Genomic DNA, 13,934 nt, shown 5'->3' on the forward strand with positions numbered 1-13,934 from the left:
TATACTGAAACAGTAAACACCTAATTTATTAACATAGCTGCAAATCATTAATACAGGCCACACTTTAATGTCAAGCTTAACTCAAAAAGCTTTTTACACTCCTTTGATTTATTTAATTCCAATAATTTTTTGGAACTTTTACATAAATAAATGTAAAAGTCAAATAAAAAATAAATCCAGAATTTGCTGACAAATGATACATTTCTGTAAAATTGTGGCATATATTTTTTTAATAGGTAAATATCACTGAGAAATTGAGAGCAATGTGATTGTGCTTTCATATTCTCCCAAAAGCAATTCTAAAATCTTTAATAATCCTTAACATACACACACACACACACACACACACACACACACACACACATTTATATATATATATATATATATATATATATATATATATATATATATATATATATATATATATATATATATATATATATTTCCTTATAACTTCTGGATAGGATAGGAAAACATTTTTATCTATAAAGTCCCGAAAAAACCATTATTATCTGTATTTCAGAAAGACTTACTGAATTATTATAAATTCCTAATATAAATCTCTAAAACATATTAAAATAACTCTGTTCAATTAAAAAGCAATTTACTACCAGACCCTGACTGTCATTTATTTTAATGTATTATTTCCTTTTCTTTGTCTCTGTTATTTGATTATTTATTTAGAACGTGTGCCCTGCTAATCGAGACTTTTATTTTGACGTACGTCGCTTGGCTCTAAAGGAAAAGGAAGTAGCGCATGTTCAACACAAGTTTGACCCCTTGTGGATGTAGAATTTATGATTTACCACAAAATAAATTAGGTTATTTTAGTTAAATGTGCATCTAAAAGCCGCAATCCAGGTAAGTAGTATATCACCGTATTACGTGGGGGCCGCTACAGAATCCCTATACATGATCCTGAAACACTGCTCACAAAGCACAAGAAAGTGACTGCTGTAAGTGAAGATTCCTTTGTAGCCATAGACAGTAAAAGAAATGGACACAGCGACCCCATTGAAACTCAATTGAGACAAGTGAAGCCCATTTTTAGCGTTTATTAGCACTTCCGTTTCTGACGCGCAGACTCAAACGTCAGCAATCTGTCTGACAGATGTACACCTTCTAGTAGCTGTGCGTGCAAACTGCCATCGTTAATCTTGCAGAGACGGCGAGCTTGAGCGGGGATTTCTTTGGCATGAGTGAGCAGGAGTAAGTATTCTGATTAATTATTTTGTATAGTATTTTAAAATGTAACGCCAGTACGCCATATTAAGTTAATTGCCTGCGAGCTTCTCCTCCTGTCTGTACGGTAATGCGACAGAGAGTCGAGTGGTTATGACGCAATCGTTAGCCTATTTTTACAAAAACTGTTTTTACGGGGCCATAATTTAACATAGAAGGCAATGGAGCCCTTTATACATTGTCGTGTATCTTTAGAAATAAATAATGGACAAATGGAGTCTTTAAATGCCTCAGATGTAAAGTTATTCGCTGTCAAAGTGACGCAAAAATTAATGGGAGGTCAATGGGATGCTAACGCAAGTGAAGTTCTGCTACAAGATGGCAGCACCCGGCCGACTTCAACTTCCGGTCGGCTTCCTTGCCGCCTGGGTTGTAGCGTTACAATATGTTGCACCAGAAATATGTTGTATTTTTTCAACGTAGAAATAAACTAAATATAGCTCATTCAAATGTAGATTTCAGTCATCATTTTTAATTGTTTTATTAACTGGCTCTTTGTTTTGATCGTCCATAGCAGCATGAGACTGACAGCGTTGCTTTCTACGGCAGTAAAAGCTGCATTTCCACGCGATTATCGTTATGGCACAAACAGACCGTGGACGATCGCAGCCCAGCGGCTCAATCCACCCGGCAAGACAAGAAGAAAGGTGTTTGTTGAACCTATTGCAAATGAGGACTGGCATGTTCTGAGAGGTGACACAGTAAGTGATCCTTTCTTTCTTTTATATCTTGAAAGTTTTTAATGCATAGTGGAGGTTTTCATTTGTAGCAAGTGCTTTTAAATAATATAATAAATAAAAAGAAAACAGAATAGAAAAATAATAGAGCAAGCTAGTGTTAGAGGTCTTTTTTATGATTGTATAATAAATGAAAAGAAAATAGATAGAATGCAAAAAGATTATAAAGGGAGTTCGATTTTTTTTTTTTTAAAGAATAGAATTAGAATAGTGAGTGCTAAAGTTAGAGGTTCAAATAAAGGTGGAAGAGATTATATTATATAGATAAATTAAATTATATTAAATTATTTTTGGTGGTGGATGAGGAGATACCCCCTGACTATGTAAAACGCTTTGAGTGCCTAGAAAAGCGCTATATAAATGTAGTGAATTATTATTATTATTATTTCATATCTTTATCTATATAACATACCATAATTCAAACCAGGTGGAGATTTTGTCTGGAAAGGACAAAGGAAAGCAGGGCAAAGTAGCTCAGGTGTTTCGGCGGCGATCCTGGGTCATGCTCGAGGGCCTCAACGCGGTAGGAGTAAAACTAGTACGATTCTTACAATTATAATTGCATTGCAAAACAATCACTTTTAATTGTTTCAAACACTTTTTTTTTCTAGCATTATAGGTATATTGGCAGATCTGGAGATTACAGGGGTACCTACATCGCCAGTGAAGCCCCTCTGCTGCTGAAGGATGTTACATTAGTTGACCCTACGGACAGGTGAGCATTAAACATGAAATAGAGTAATAAATATAGTAGAACACAATGTACCCTGCTCTTAATGTATGTATCTGTGTCTAATGTTTCTTAGGAAGCCCACAGATATCGAGTGGAGATACACTGAAGAGGGCGAGCACGTACGTGTTTCTGTCAGGACAGGACGGATTATTCCCAAACCAGTCTTTCAGAGAAGAGATGGCATTATTCCCCAGCAGTGGAAAGGTGGGGTTTCCAAAAGTTTAAAAACAATGCATTTCTACCAAGAGCATAAGACATGCCAATTTTAAAAATGTTGCTCAGTTATCAGAAATCTGAGAGCTTTTATGTACCTTGCAGATGGACCCAAAGACACATCACCAGAAGACACACTTCAGAAAACATACACCACATCTTTGAAAACCCTGGAGGAAGAAGTTATGGAGAAAATGAACATTCGGGAAGATAGAAGTCCGCGTAAAAGCTACTGGTACTGAGTTACCACAGAGACCGTGTATTATGTTTTAGCATAACAACATTTGCAAGATTATTTATCATGGAGAAAAATTGTATGTGTTCTGCAGACTTTATCAATAAACCTAACCAAATGTTATACTAAGATTTCCTATGATTTCCTAAAATGCCTTTTATTTAAACTCTATTCATCAAAGAATCTTGAAGAAATGAGTAAAGGTTTCCACACAAATATTAAGCAGCACAACTGTTTTCAACAATGATATCAAATATTTATTGAGCAGCAAGGATCATGTGACACTACTGAAGACTGCAGTAATGATGCTGAAAATTCAACTGTTTTCTATTTAAAAAATATTTGTACTGTATTTCTAAGCTAATGAATGTAGCCTTGGTGAGTCCATATGTCCAGTATTCATCTGTCCATCTCTCTAACAATTCCCAATGTGTTTATGGAGAAAAAGCATAAAAATGCATAATAAGGATATAGAGCTTCACGAGTAGAGCTACGGGTCAGTTATGTTTTTGCAAGTCTATCGCATTTAATCACATTAAGTTTTTTTTTTCAGTTGTTCATCAGTTTGTTGATCGATTTAGTCACGTTTGGTCATGGTTATTGATGACACTCCTCTCCAGTCCAGTTGGTGTCAGTGTCGCTGAATCATCTGAAGCGGTGCAGCGGATGTACTCCACGATGGTGGAAGAAAAACTGTTTATGGGTCTTTAATGGTTTAAGACTGAGAGGATTCAGAGGAACGATTTATAATTATAAACAATTATCACTTGTTTGTTCAGACTAACACATCCATATGTTGTTCGCGTTTTGCAGGGAAAATATTAATATAAAAAGCAAGCACAGCTCCTACTGCAAGCGTTAAATTATCTGGAGTCGAATTAGGCATCGAAGTTGTAATCGTACTTTTATATTTACAGACGGTATTTGTCCATATAAACCTGGAAGAACGGGAGGATATGAAATCAGTGGAGCTGCTTTGATGCAAAAGCAGCAAGTCCGCGATTCTTGTGTCTGATAACACTCGTATGATCTGATCTGATCTGTTTACTGGAGATGTCTCTGGTAGCGTACGACAGCAGCGGCGACAGTGATCGCGATGAATCGCCGGCTTCGCCCGCTCGACCTGCGGCCAAGATCGGGGGCCTCTTCGCAGCTCTTCCCGCGCCGAGAACCGCGGAGATCCGCTCGAGCGCAGAAAAGCCATCAGCTCCTCTAACCAAGAGGATGACTATGGATCTGCCCAAACCTAAAAAACGCACAGAACCCGTTAAAATCACTGTTCCTGAAATAAACCCAACAGACGTGAGTTTTACTGATCCGTTAATGCCAATCGTGTTACTGAAGCTGTTTCTGATTGATGGTGTGTTTCTGTTCCAGTCTGACTCTGATGATGACGAGCCCGTCCGAAAAAAATCAGCTCCTCAGGTATTTTTTTTTTCATCAAAAAATTTAATTTAAATTGAGCCTTAGGATTAAACAAGCTGTTTTCATATTTAACAAATATGTATAAAAAATCTTAAATATGAAACATCTATATTTAGATATAAAGATATTTATTAGACATAAATTATTTATAATTAGCTTTCTGACCCTTAGGATAAAGCAAACCATTTTATATTTAAATATATAAAACTATATGTTAAATATCTGTAATTAGATATTTTATTTAGACTATTAAGTATTTTTACTTCTGTTCCATTATAGAGTGCAAGAGTCAGGTTTCAGAAGTAAAAGTCTCATTGATTTTTTTTCATAGGGGAATTTATTTGTAACACTAACTTATAAACCATTAAAAACAAACCTACTGTGATCTAGGGGGTTGTTAATAGATAGTAGGCCCTATATGCTTTTTCTAGAGTCAACAGTCCACATTATGTCAAATTATTATTATTATTATTTTTTGTAATCATGTACAACAGCAGAATTGCAGTTGGAAAAACTCCATTTCCCATGATTCTGCAGAAATCTTCACCAATCAGGGAATCGCAACAAACAAATACTTCCGCTCTCAAACTGCTTAAATATTTCTGTGCATATTTTGCAGTAAACATAAAATATATTGTTTCTATACATGCACACAATCAATGTTTTATCAATAAATCCATAGTTTTATATGAGTAATTTTTAAGTCAATTATGCCATTCACAATGCTTCATAGGATTGTGGTAGAAAGATCACGGTGGGTGGGCATGGTAATGAGCTGTTGGTTGTGTTATCGTTACTACAGCATTCTCTCGATGGCCCATTCTTCATTATAATTTTCAAAAAACTGAATGTATAAATGGTCTTGGTGGATTAACCATCATAGTAAATAAGAATATTTTCCTCCATGTTCTTCCAGGGAGGTGGTGGTCTGTCCTCTCTGCTGCCTCAGCCTAAGAATCTGGTGGTGAAGGCGACCGAGCGGCCCCTGTTGCCACACACTCTAACCAAACGCCCCGGATCAAATAAGCCAAAGGCAACCCCGGCAAAGTCCCAGGGTCTTTCTGGAACCAGCCCGTCCCCGTCCGCCATCAAAGCTGCTGCAAAGTCAGCGGCGCTGCAGCTAGCCAAACAAATGGCCGCGGATGAAGAGGGAAGTGACGATGAACTCGCTCCAGAGAACTACTTTTCCCTTCCGGAAAGCCCAGCACAGCCTGTGATGTCTCAAAACCTGCATTCTCAACAGTATGTTCCCTCTCTACACCCTCCACCCGGTGTGGAGGGCGCTCCACTGGACTTTGTCTCTAAAGCAGACAGTTACAGTAGATCAGCCGAAGCCATGCAAGACCATGAGAGCGGAGAATATCAACATCAGTATCCCGCAAATCCACTGCCAGAGGTAAAACATGTCATAAGTTTCATTAACCAATGTGTTCCTTGTCATTTCAGCAGCTGATGTTTTGTGCATATGTTTGGCAGGATTACTATGGTGAGGGTTATTACCAAGACCCAAACCCTGCGGCTGATGAGCAAGAGGATTCAGGGTCCTCTTCATTGTTCAATGATGAAGCAGTGAGTTTTTTGTAGCATCTCTGGTCCTGAGGGATGTGTTCGTTCTTTATTTATATGGATTTCCATATTTTCCAAGCTGAAGTATGAATGAAGTATAAGTATCAATCGTAGACATAAATATTAAGTAAAAATATTGTAATTTTAATATTATTCTTTGAAATAAAATGATGATCATTTATTTTTATTTATTTTTTAAATATAAAAAACAAAACTTTTTTTTCACAAAATTAACATCCTATAGTAACATATTGGCATTTAAATAATGAAATAAAATATAATATGAATTATTATTATTATTATTATATTATTTTTATTGTACAGTGGCAATAGTAATATATTTCTTTAATAAAAAATGCATTTTTGCAGTTTTATATAGAACAATGCCAAGATTGATATGTATTATTATTATTAAATTCTTATTGTTATTGTACAGTTTAATAGTATTATTGCTGTGGTAATATATTTCTTATATAGTATGTTTCTTTGTAATATATTTGTTTATTTTTTTGTAATTTTAATAATTAAAATATTAAATTCTTTTTTTATTATTGTACATTTATAATAGTATTTTTGCAATGGTAATTTAGTTTTATATATTATGCATATCTTAGTAATATTTATTTTTTGAAATTTAAGTAATAAAACATTATTATGATTATTATTAAATTCAAATTTTTGTGTCTTGCAGTACGGTATCTCTTTAACGATTATAGTCTTGTAATTTAAATAATTATTATTATTATTATTTCTTAGACATATTAAATGGGGAAATGTTGTCCTTAGCTGATCACATTTGTAACTCCGTAACTCTTAAGTATTATTCTAAGGTGTGTATTTATTTCACTTCTTTGAAACAATGCTTCATATGAGACATCTAGTTGAAATTGTATGTAGAATTTTGCCTGGTGGATGCAAAACAGGTGTAAAATTTTGTATAGCAGTGGGATCTTTTGACTTGGACTGGTAAATCATGACTTGGGAACCATTAAGAAAGTTCTAACAACTATCTAGTGCATCCCAGCTTCATGACAGCAAGTTTTATCATGACTGTTATTTATATATATATATATATATGTATATATTTTTTTTTTCTGTTTCGACGGCTACAGGGCAAACAGAATCGTGGAAGAGAGGAAATCAAGTTTCTGGAGATAAAAGGAGACGATCAGTTGAGCGGCAATAAGCAATGGTTGACAAAGAACATGACCGCAGAGGCAGAGCCCCGCAAGTCCTTCAGCAAGGTGAGCACCTCAAGTGTCCATGTTTTGATGGTTATTTGTTTGAAGGAGATAAACAAAAGAAAAAGTCTGACTTCACATCTCTTTTTATTTTTTTTAGAAAAAAGGAGATCAGCCAACAGGACAACAGAGACGCAAGCACCAAATCACGTATCTGATTCATCAGGCCAAGGAACGCGAGCTGGAGCTCAAGAACAACTGGGCTGACAACAAGTTGACTCGCCGGCAAACGCAAGCCAAGTACGGATTCTAATGGACTGGATATTGAGATGTTGCGCACACCTCTACCTAACATGGAGCAGATTTTGTCCGAGACTGCAGCCGATACACAAATGTGATATTTTTGCCAGCTTTTAGAGATGTGATACCAGTTTGTACCGCTAAGGACTTTTAAAGCACTATTGGCTGCTAATAAAATATTTAAGATGGCTCCCAATGGTCTACCTAATATTATCTTTCCAGTTGAACTACATTGGGTTTTGTCATGAGGTTTTGGGTCACCTGTAACATAATAGTAGCTGTATAGGTTCAGGTGATTTATTTGTTTATTTAATGATTGGGATGTCATGACTTGTTATTCTGGAAGGATTTTGTCTTCCACACTGCCATCGTGAGCAGTGGCATATAGAAAATGTATGATTGAAAATGTGAAAGAAACTGGTAACACTTTACAATAAGGATCTCTATATTAACATTAGTTAATGCTAATTAGTTAATTTTTTTTTTTTTGCAGCGTTTATTAATTTCATTGTTAAATATATGGTTAATTATGTATTAACTAATGTTAATTTATAGCTTCTAATTAATATTAAAACTGTTTAAATGGTAATGTATACAATCTTATGGTAAAGCGTTCCCTTGTAAAAAGTGTTTGATTAAATCTTTCCATCCTTTTAACTGCTTTTTTATTCATATGAGTGTTGATTCTTTAATTGTGCAACCATATAGTGTGTTTCAAATTGTAGGAATGATCTCAAGAACTTTAAATTAAACAATGACTTCGAATTTGGGCGTTTTACTCAACTTTACCGTCAATTACTTGAAAATGGACTTTATTCAGATTTTTATCCAGTTTTAATGAGTTGGACTAGTAGTAAATAAACCCAGTCGTTCCTGGAGGATGGAACATTGTGAAGGTATAACTCAAGATAATTATTTAGATAATTATTTTGATCAAAAGTTGTCATCACCAGTATGTTGGTAAGACCAGGATGTCCCTTGACTAATCACTAATGCATCATGTGCAGTAGTGTAAAAATGTAATCAATGTGAAGAGACATAAATGATAAGATCATAGATTACAATATGCCCAAAGACTGAAGAAAAAAGAAAAGGAAATAAATAAATAAAAAACACACACACAAAAGTAATGCAGCAGACAGATTAAACCTAATTTAAGTTACTTAAAATAGGAATAATTCTGTTATTTAAAATAAATAACGTATATGTGTTTAATAAATTAAACGTGTAATAATCAATCCCAATTAACATTAAGCTTTCTCTCTCCACAATTATTCATTTTGATGTTTATAAAGAGTTTAATAAAAGAGTTTATAAAAAATGTGTAAATTTATACAGAATTGTTTTTTTAAAATATATAAAATAAATATATGCCGTTTTAATTTTATGTTGTTATAAGTAAATAAATGCAAAAACAATTTTTCAGGACAGACAGAAATGAGCCTTAAAAGCTGACTACACAAAAATAAATAAAAATAATTTTAATAAAATTATTGTGTATATTCTTATATTGAATATAAGTTGTTTCCTGCAAGGCATTGTTAGCAAAGAAAACACAATTCTGAATCCGACTGTTCTTGCTTTTCCTCTTTCTTCATCAACAACTGTTGACTGGGCTCCACAAACCCCACCACAGACATGGGCACTCTGACTCTGTCCACTCCGGTCACCTGAGAGAGGAAAAAAACATTCAAAAAGCAAATTCTGCAAGCAATTTTATTAATTACATGAGAGCATTTGAGCTAAACTATCATAACACTACTATAAAGTCAATGTTTTAGTGTTTCATTTACTGTGACATCACACCAGTACTGTCCGGGCCCTGTGATTGGTTCTTCTGGAAGAGTCAAGGCATGTGTGGTGGTGTTAGCGCAGTGGATAAGACGCATGCCTGTGGTGTGGGAGACCCGGGTTCGAATCCACTGTGAACCGCCAGTGTGTCCCTGAGCAAGACACTTAACCCCTAGTTGCTCCAGAGGCGTGCGACCTCTGACATATATAGCAATTGTAAGTCGCTTTGGATAAAAGCGTCAGCTAAATGAATAAATGTAAATGTAAATGTGTGGGCACAACCACACTGAGCTGTGGAAAGAAATACAAGAAATAAAAAATAAAAATAAACAAATTGGATTGTGTGTACAATGTAGGTGTGCACTACTCTTATACTACTGTAAACAAGTATACTAATAATAATTGTCTAAGAAATTGTCTGCAAACAGTCTCATGTGGAAACCAACATCAAAATATAAAACACATAACTTTAGTCAAACATACAATAGGTTGGCTAGATATATTAATGTTTTATACTCACTAGCTGTCCTGTGCGGGTCTAGACTCTATCCTCTGGCCGTCCCTCCCAAAGAAGCTACAGAAAAACAAAGCAAACTGTGAACACTTGAAATTATGTTAATGATGCTTAAGTTCACCCAAAAATGTACATTTACTTAAAATATACTCAACCTCAGGCCATCCAGGATGTAGATGAGTTTGTTTCTTCATCAGAACAGATTTGGAGAAATTTTGATTTAGCATTGTAAACTGTGCTTGATGTGTGCATATTTCTCCCCTGATTCAGACGAGCAGTATTGTGGACAAAGCACTTGTATTTTAAGTTAAAAAGTCTTAACCTGTTAACTGTCACCCCGTCCCGTATACGGGACGCCTACGTTGACTATACTATATTACAATCAAATCTAATCTAATCCTGACAAACTATATATCGTTGGAAAGGTTCAAGACTCCCAAATATATATTTTTCCAATATTATTTGTTAAAAATTATGTAGGAAAAGTAATAGATTAATTTATGACAAGAGTGCACCCTCAGAAATCTACATTACAAAATGAGTTTTGACCTTTGTTTAAAAAAAAGACTTTCTCGTTGCCTTTTTCTCTATCATGTTTTAGAAATCATCAGAAGTTATATATCACTTGAAAACATAAAATCTCAAAATTCATCCTTTAAAACCCATTTTAAAATCAGACATTGCATTACCATGTAAATGGCACATCAAAATCATGTTACAAAATGTTTTCAGTCATGAATTATAAAAATTTAGGTTTGTATCATGCACATTCAAGTCTATCTTCAAAAACGTGAGTGACAGTTAAGGGGTTAATGGTTGTTTTGTTTCTTAAAACATGCAGCTTTTCCCTTCACAAGTCATTCATTGATGGTCTGGATTACTTGTGGGTTATTGTGATGTTTTTATCAGCTGTTTGGACTCCCATTCTGACGGCACCCATTCACTGTAGAGGATCCACTAGTGAACAAGTGATGTTAATTAAGAAACGAACTTGGATGGCTTGAGGAAGTGGTGAATCTACAGGTGGGCCCAGGTGGACATGAGCCTCCCCAATTAAAAGTTGGTAATTTTCCAAGTGGACTTAATTAATTAAACAACAACAATAATAAATGTCTAATTTCACTATAACTTTTTATGTTTAAGATTATATTAAACGTGAGCCTTTCATGGTCAGTTACAGGCAGCTTTTTCATTTTCTCTCTTCCTTTTAGGCGCATACCAAACACTTGTGATTATTCGTCAGTTTCTGTTAGTCCCACCCACAGTGTTAGCAATGTTTTTCTGACGCAAGGACATAATAATAAAATAGAAAAACAAATATCAATCAGTCAATTCTTTAAAAAGAATATACTGGATACCCCAATTACATTTATAGATTGGTAACTTCTGAGCCAAGCTTATTTGAAGCTCATACAGTGTTTGATCCACTAAATAGATGCGTCCTTTGTGGAAAGAAACATATAAACATTGTACTTCACACCGTTCTCCACAACAAACTGCATATCTGCAGCTGCGCATCTTTCTGCGGTCCTCGATGTTTACTTCATTTTTGTTAGCATTAGTTAATAAAAACACAATTCTTTGTTGGTGTTTGTATTAGCTCAGGTATGAATATTAAAAGTTAATTAGTAAACGCTGCAATTAACATTAAAGTTCATTAATAAATGTTTTAGAAGTATTGTGAATTGAACCTTTGTGCTGTATTTTCTGTTGGCAATTTGACATGCAGTTTTCATACTTATATTTTGCCCAAACAATTTTATGTAGACCCACCCACATAAACATTCCTGGCCCCTGGCGAGTACATTTTCATTTAATCTCAACTGATTAATAGATTTAACTAACCCTTATTTCCTCTGCAAACATGTCTTTATTCTCCTGTGAAGGATAGACAGCCAGACCTTGGGATAGCAGTTTGTTGCGGCCCTGTTATTTTTGCACAAAAACGGTGTCGCCTCGTCCACCGAGCTCTGTAAAATAAATACTACGTCAAAAATCCCAGTTCTGAAATCATACTTCATTTTTCCTAGGGCAAGAGCACCCACTGGGCACCGTCTGGGTGAGGATGAGCTCCATCTCGTCCTGGGGTTTGTGTTTTGTGTCCTCAGACAAGCGGTACACCCAGTGTCTTCTGGGATGTAGTCTGGGTGGCTTTCCTTCTTTTGATAAAGGAACCTTCCAGCAGCGTTCAACAATAACTGTATTCTGGAATGAGATTAAATAAAAAAAAATCAATCTAAAGGTGTAGATGCATTTTCATCTCAACTCCGCCTCCAAAGCCATTTCAGTGGAGCCAAATACACATTCGGTATTAAATATGTGCATGCATACACTACAGACCCTATGTCTTAACTCATAAAACATAAAAATACATCTTCTTTGCAACTGGGCAGACTACAGACAAATCATGTAGGCAGCATTATTATTTCTGCTATTGTGTTTTTGATCTATTTGAGTTGTTTTCCTGCCGCTTACCTTGCATGCTGTTTGCGACAGATTCTGTATTCGACTCGAGGATGATTTCAGATTTGTAAGATTCCTTCAGCTTTGAAGGACAAACCTCGATGATGCGACCGCCCACATGATTAATATAGACTTCACTGTTGAAAATTAATGAATTTATTTACTTGGAAATATTAATCATAGCCACCAACCGTAGCATAGCATAAGTACTCATCAAAATTCACATATATCTCTGCACTATAACAACCACATGAAATGCAATGGGATGTTAAAGGACCCATAAAAGGGTTTATTTGCCTGAAAAAATATATTTTAACGAGGCGAATTTGTACACACTTTAATATACTAATGTAGTACAACATGCTTGTTTTCCAAATTGTTGTAATATATTATAAGCAACTATTTATAACAGCAATCACATAACTAGACACCTAACTCGGTTTCACAATAAAAGGACTTGCTGAATAAAAGTCTCTTCTATGACAGATACATGTATTTACTATAAAACATATTTATGTTACGTATTTATGTTTTTCTGATCATTTAATTTTCATGGACCCCAACATGTGGAACGGGTAAGTTTATAATTGCTTTATTGATTTGTAAAGAATATAAATCAATAAAAACAACAAAATATTGGCTATACGCATCAAAATCTTATAAAACATGTAAAATGACAGATTACTCATACAAAACAACTAGAGAATGTATAAACTGTATTCACATGCACTGATTCAATTTCACTACCTTAAGTATTATTGGAAAAATATTTTTGGTAAACAAGAGTGTAAAAAAACAGCAGGGAAAAGACCCAACAAATTGTATAAAAGTATGTAAATGCAATGCAGTTTACATTTCAATACACTTCATTTGCAAATGATGGACTCATATGACAAAATACAAACAAATACAAACAATATAGATCTTGTAAAAATTACATTGAGAGAACACTCAGGAAATGTTTTCAGAAATGTGATAATTACACTGAAAATTAAACTACATATCGTACTGTTAAAATGGAAGTCTTTTAAAAATGTTAATTGTCATTTCACAAAATATATGGTCTCAAATGAATAAATAATAATTTGTAGTAATCTTGCATATGATGAAAGTGTAAAAAAAGGGGGTTTAAGATTATCAGTGACATATCTATTTTGACTATCTCTGTGGTTGCATACTAGTTTATTGAAATAAACTTTCTTATTTCTTTTGTCATGTACTGAACTGTAATACAGTCTGTCTATATTACTATGTTTTTTTTTAATAATACCAGACTATTAACTACCAGGGCTTTAACTGAATTATTAAGAGTTTAACTACAGTTCTGCAGTTAAACTATAATGTTAAAGACCACAACTGCACCACAACAATGGAAAACAAGAGTTTACAATTAACCCTTAAATGTACATTTTCAGATTTATCTGGCTAATGACAATCATTGATGTTTCTCACCATGCACATCCTACTTTAATAAGCACTGTGATAAGATAGTATCAAGTTTTAGCAGCTAGTCCTTTAAAATTCAGTTAGGTAA

The 13,934-nt window shown here is 34.5% G+C and overlaps 2 protein-coding genes, 1 long non-coding RNA gene and 1 pseudogene across 3 annotated transcripts; 2 read left to right on the top strand and 2 right to left on the bottom strand.

Moving 5' to 3' along the window:
- Nucleotides 1–729: 729 nt before the first annotated feature.
- LOC132104023 (large ribosomal subunit protein uL24m-like) lies at nt 730–3,283 on the top strand. The gene is made up of 6 exons (XM_059509188.1): nt 730–861; nt 1,757–1,943; nt 2,407–2,502; nt 2,591–2,694; nt 2,786–2,916; nt 3,031–3,283. The coding sequence occupies exons 2-6, from the start codon at nt 1,761–1,763 to the stop codon at nt 3,165–3,167; spliced, it is 651 nt and encodes a 216-aa protein (XP_059365171.1). The 5' UTR covers nt 730–861; nt 1,757–1,760; the 3' UTR covers nt 3,168–3,283.
- Nucleotides 3,284–3,894: 611 nt separating this feature from the next.
- LOC132104024 (proline-rich protein PRCC-like) lies at nt 3,895–8,289 on the top strand. The gene is made up of 6 exons (XM_059509189.1): nt 3,895–4,462; nt 4,538–4,585; nt 5,502–5,981; nt 6,062–6,154; nt 7,249–7,395; nt 7,493–8,289. The coding sequence occupies exons 1-6, from the start codon at nt 4,214–4,216 to the stop codon at nt 7,643–7,645; spliced, it is 1,170 nt and encodes a 389-aa protein (XP_059365172.1). The 5' UTR covers nt 3,895–4,213; the 3' UTR covers nt 7,646–8,289.
- Nucleotides 8,290–9,173: 884 nt separating this feature from the next.
- Nucleotides 9,174–12,520, bottom strand: LOC132104850 (large ribosomal subunit protein bL9m-like; annotated as a pseudogene).
- Nucleotides 12,521–12,976: 456 nt separating this feature from the next.
- Nucleotides 12,977–13,909, bottom strand: LOC132104645 (uncharacterized). Its single transcript, XR_009423564.1, has 2 exons — nt 13,698–13,909; nt 12,977–13,648 (listed from the first exon to the last, which is right to left on the bottom strand). It is a non-coding gene; the product is annotated as an uncharacterized LOC132104645 (long non-coding RNA).
- Nucleotides 13,910–13,934: the final 25 nt, after the last annotated feature.

This window comes from Carassius carassius, chromosome 25 (genome assembly GCF_963082965.1).
Source record: "Carassius carassius chromosome 25, fCarCar2.1, whole genome shotgun sequence".
Lineage (NCBI taxonomy): Eukaryota > Metazoa > Chordata > Actinopteri > Cypriniformes > Cyprinidae > Carassius > Carassius carassius.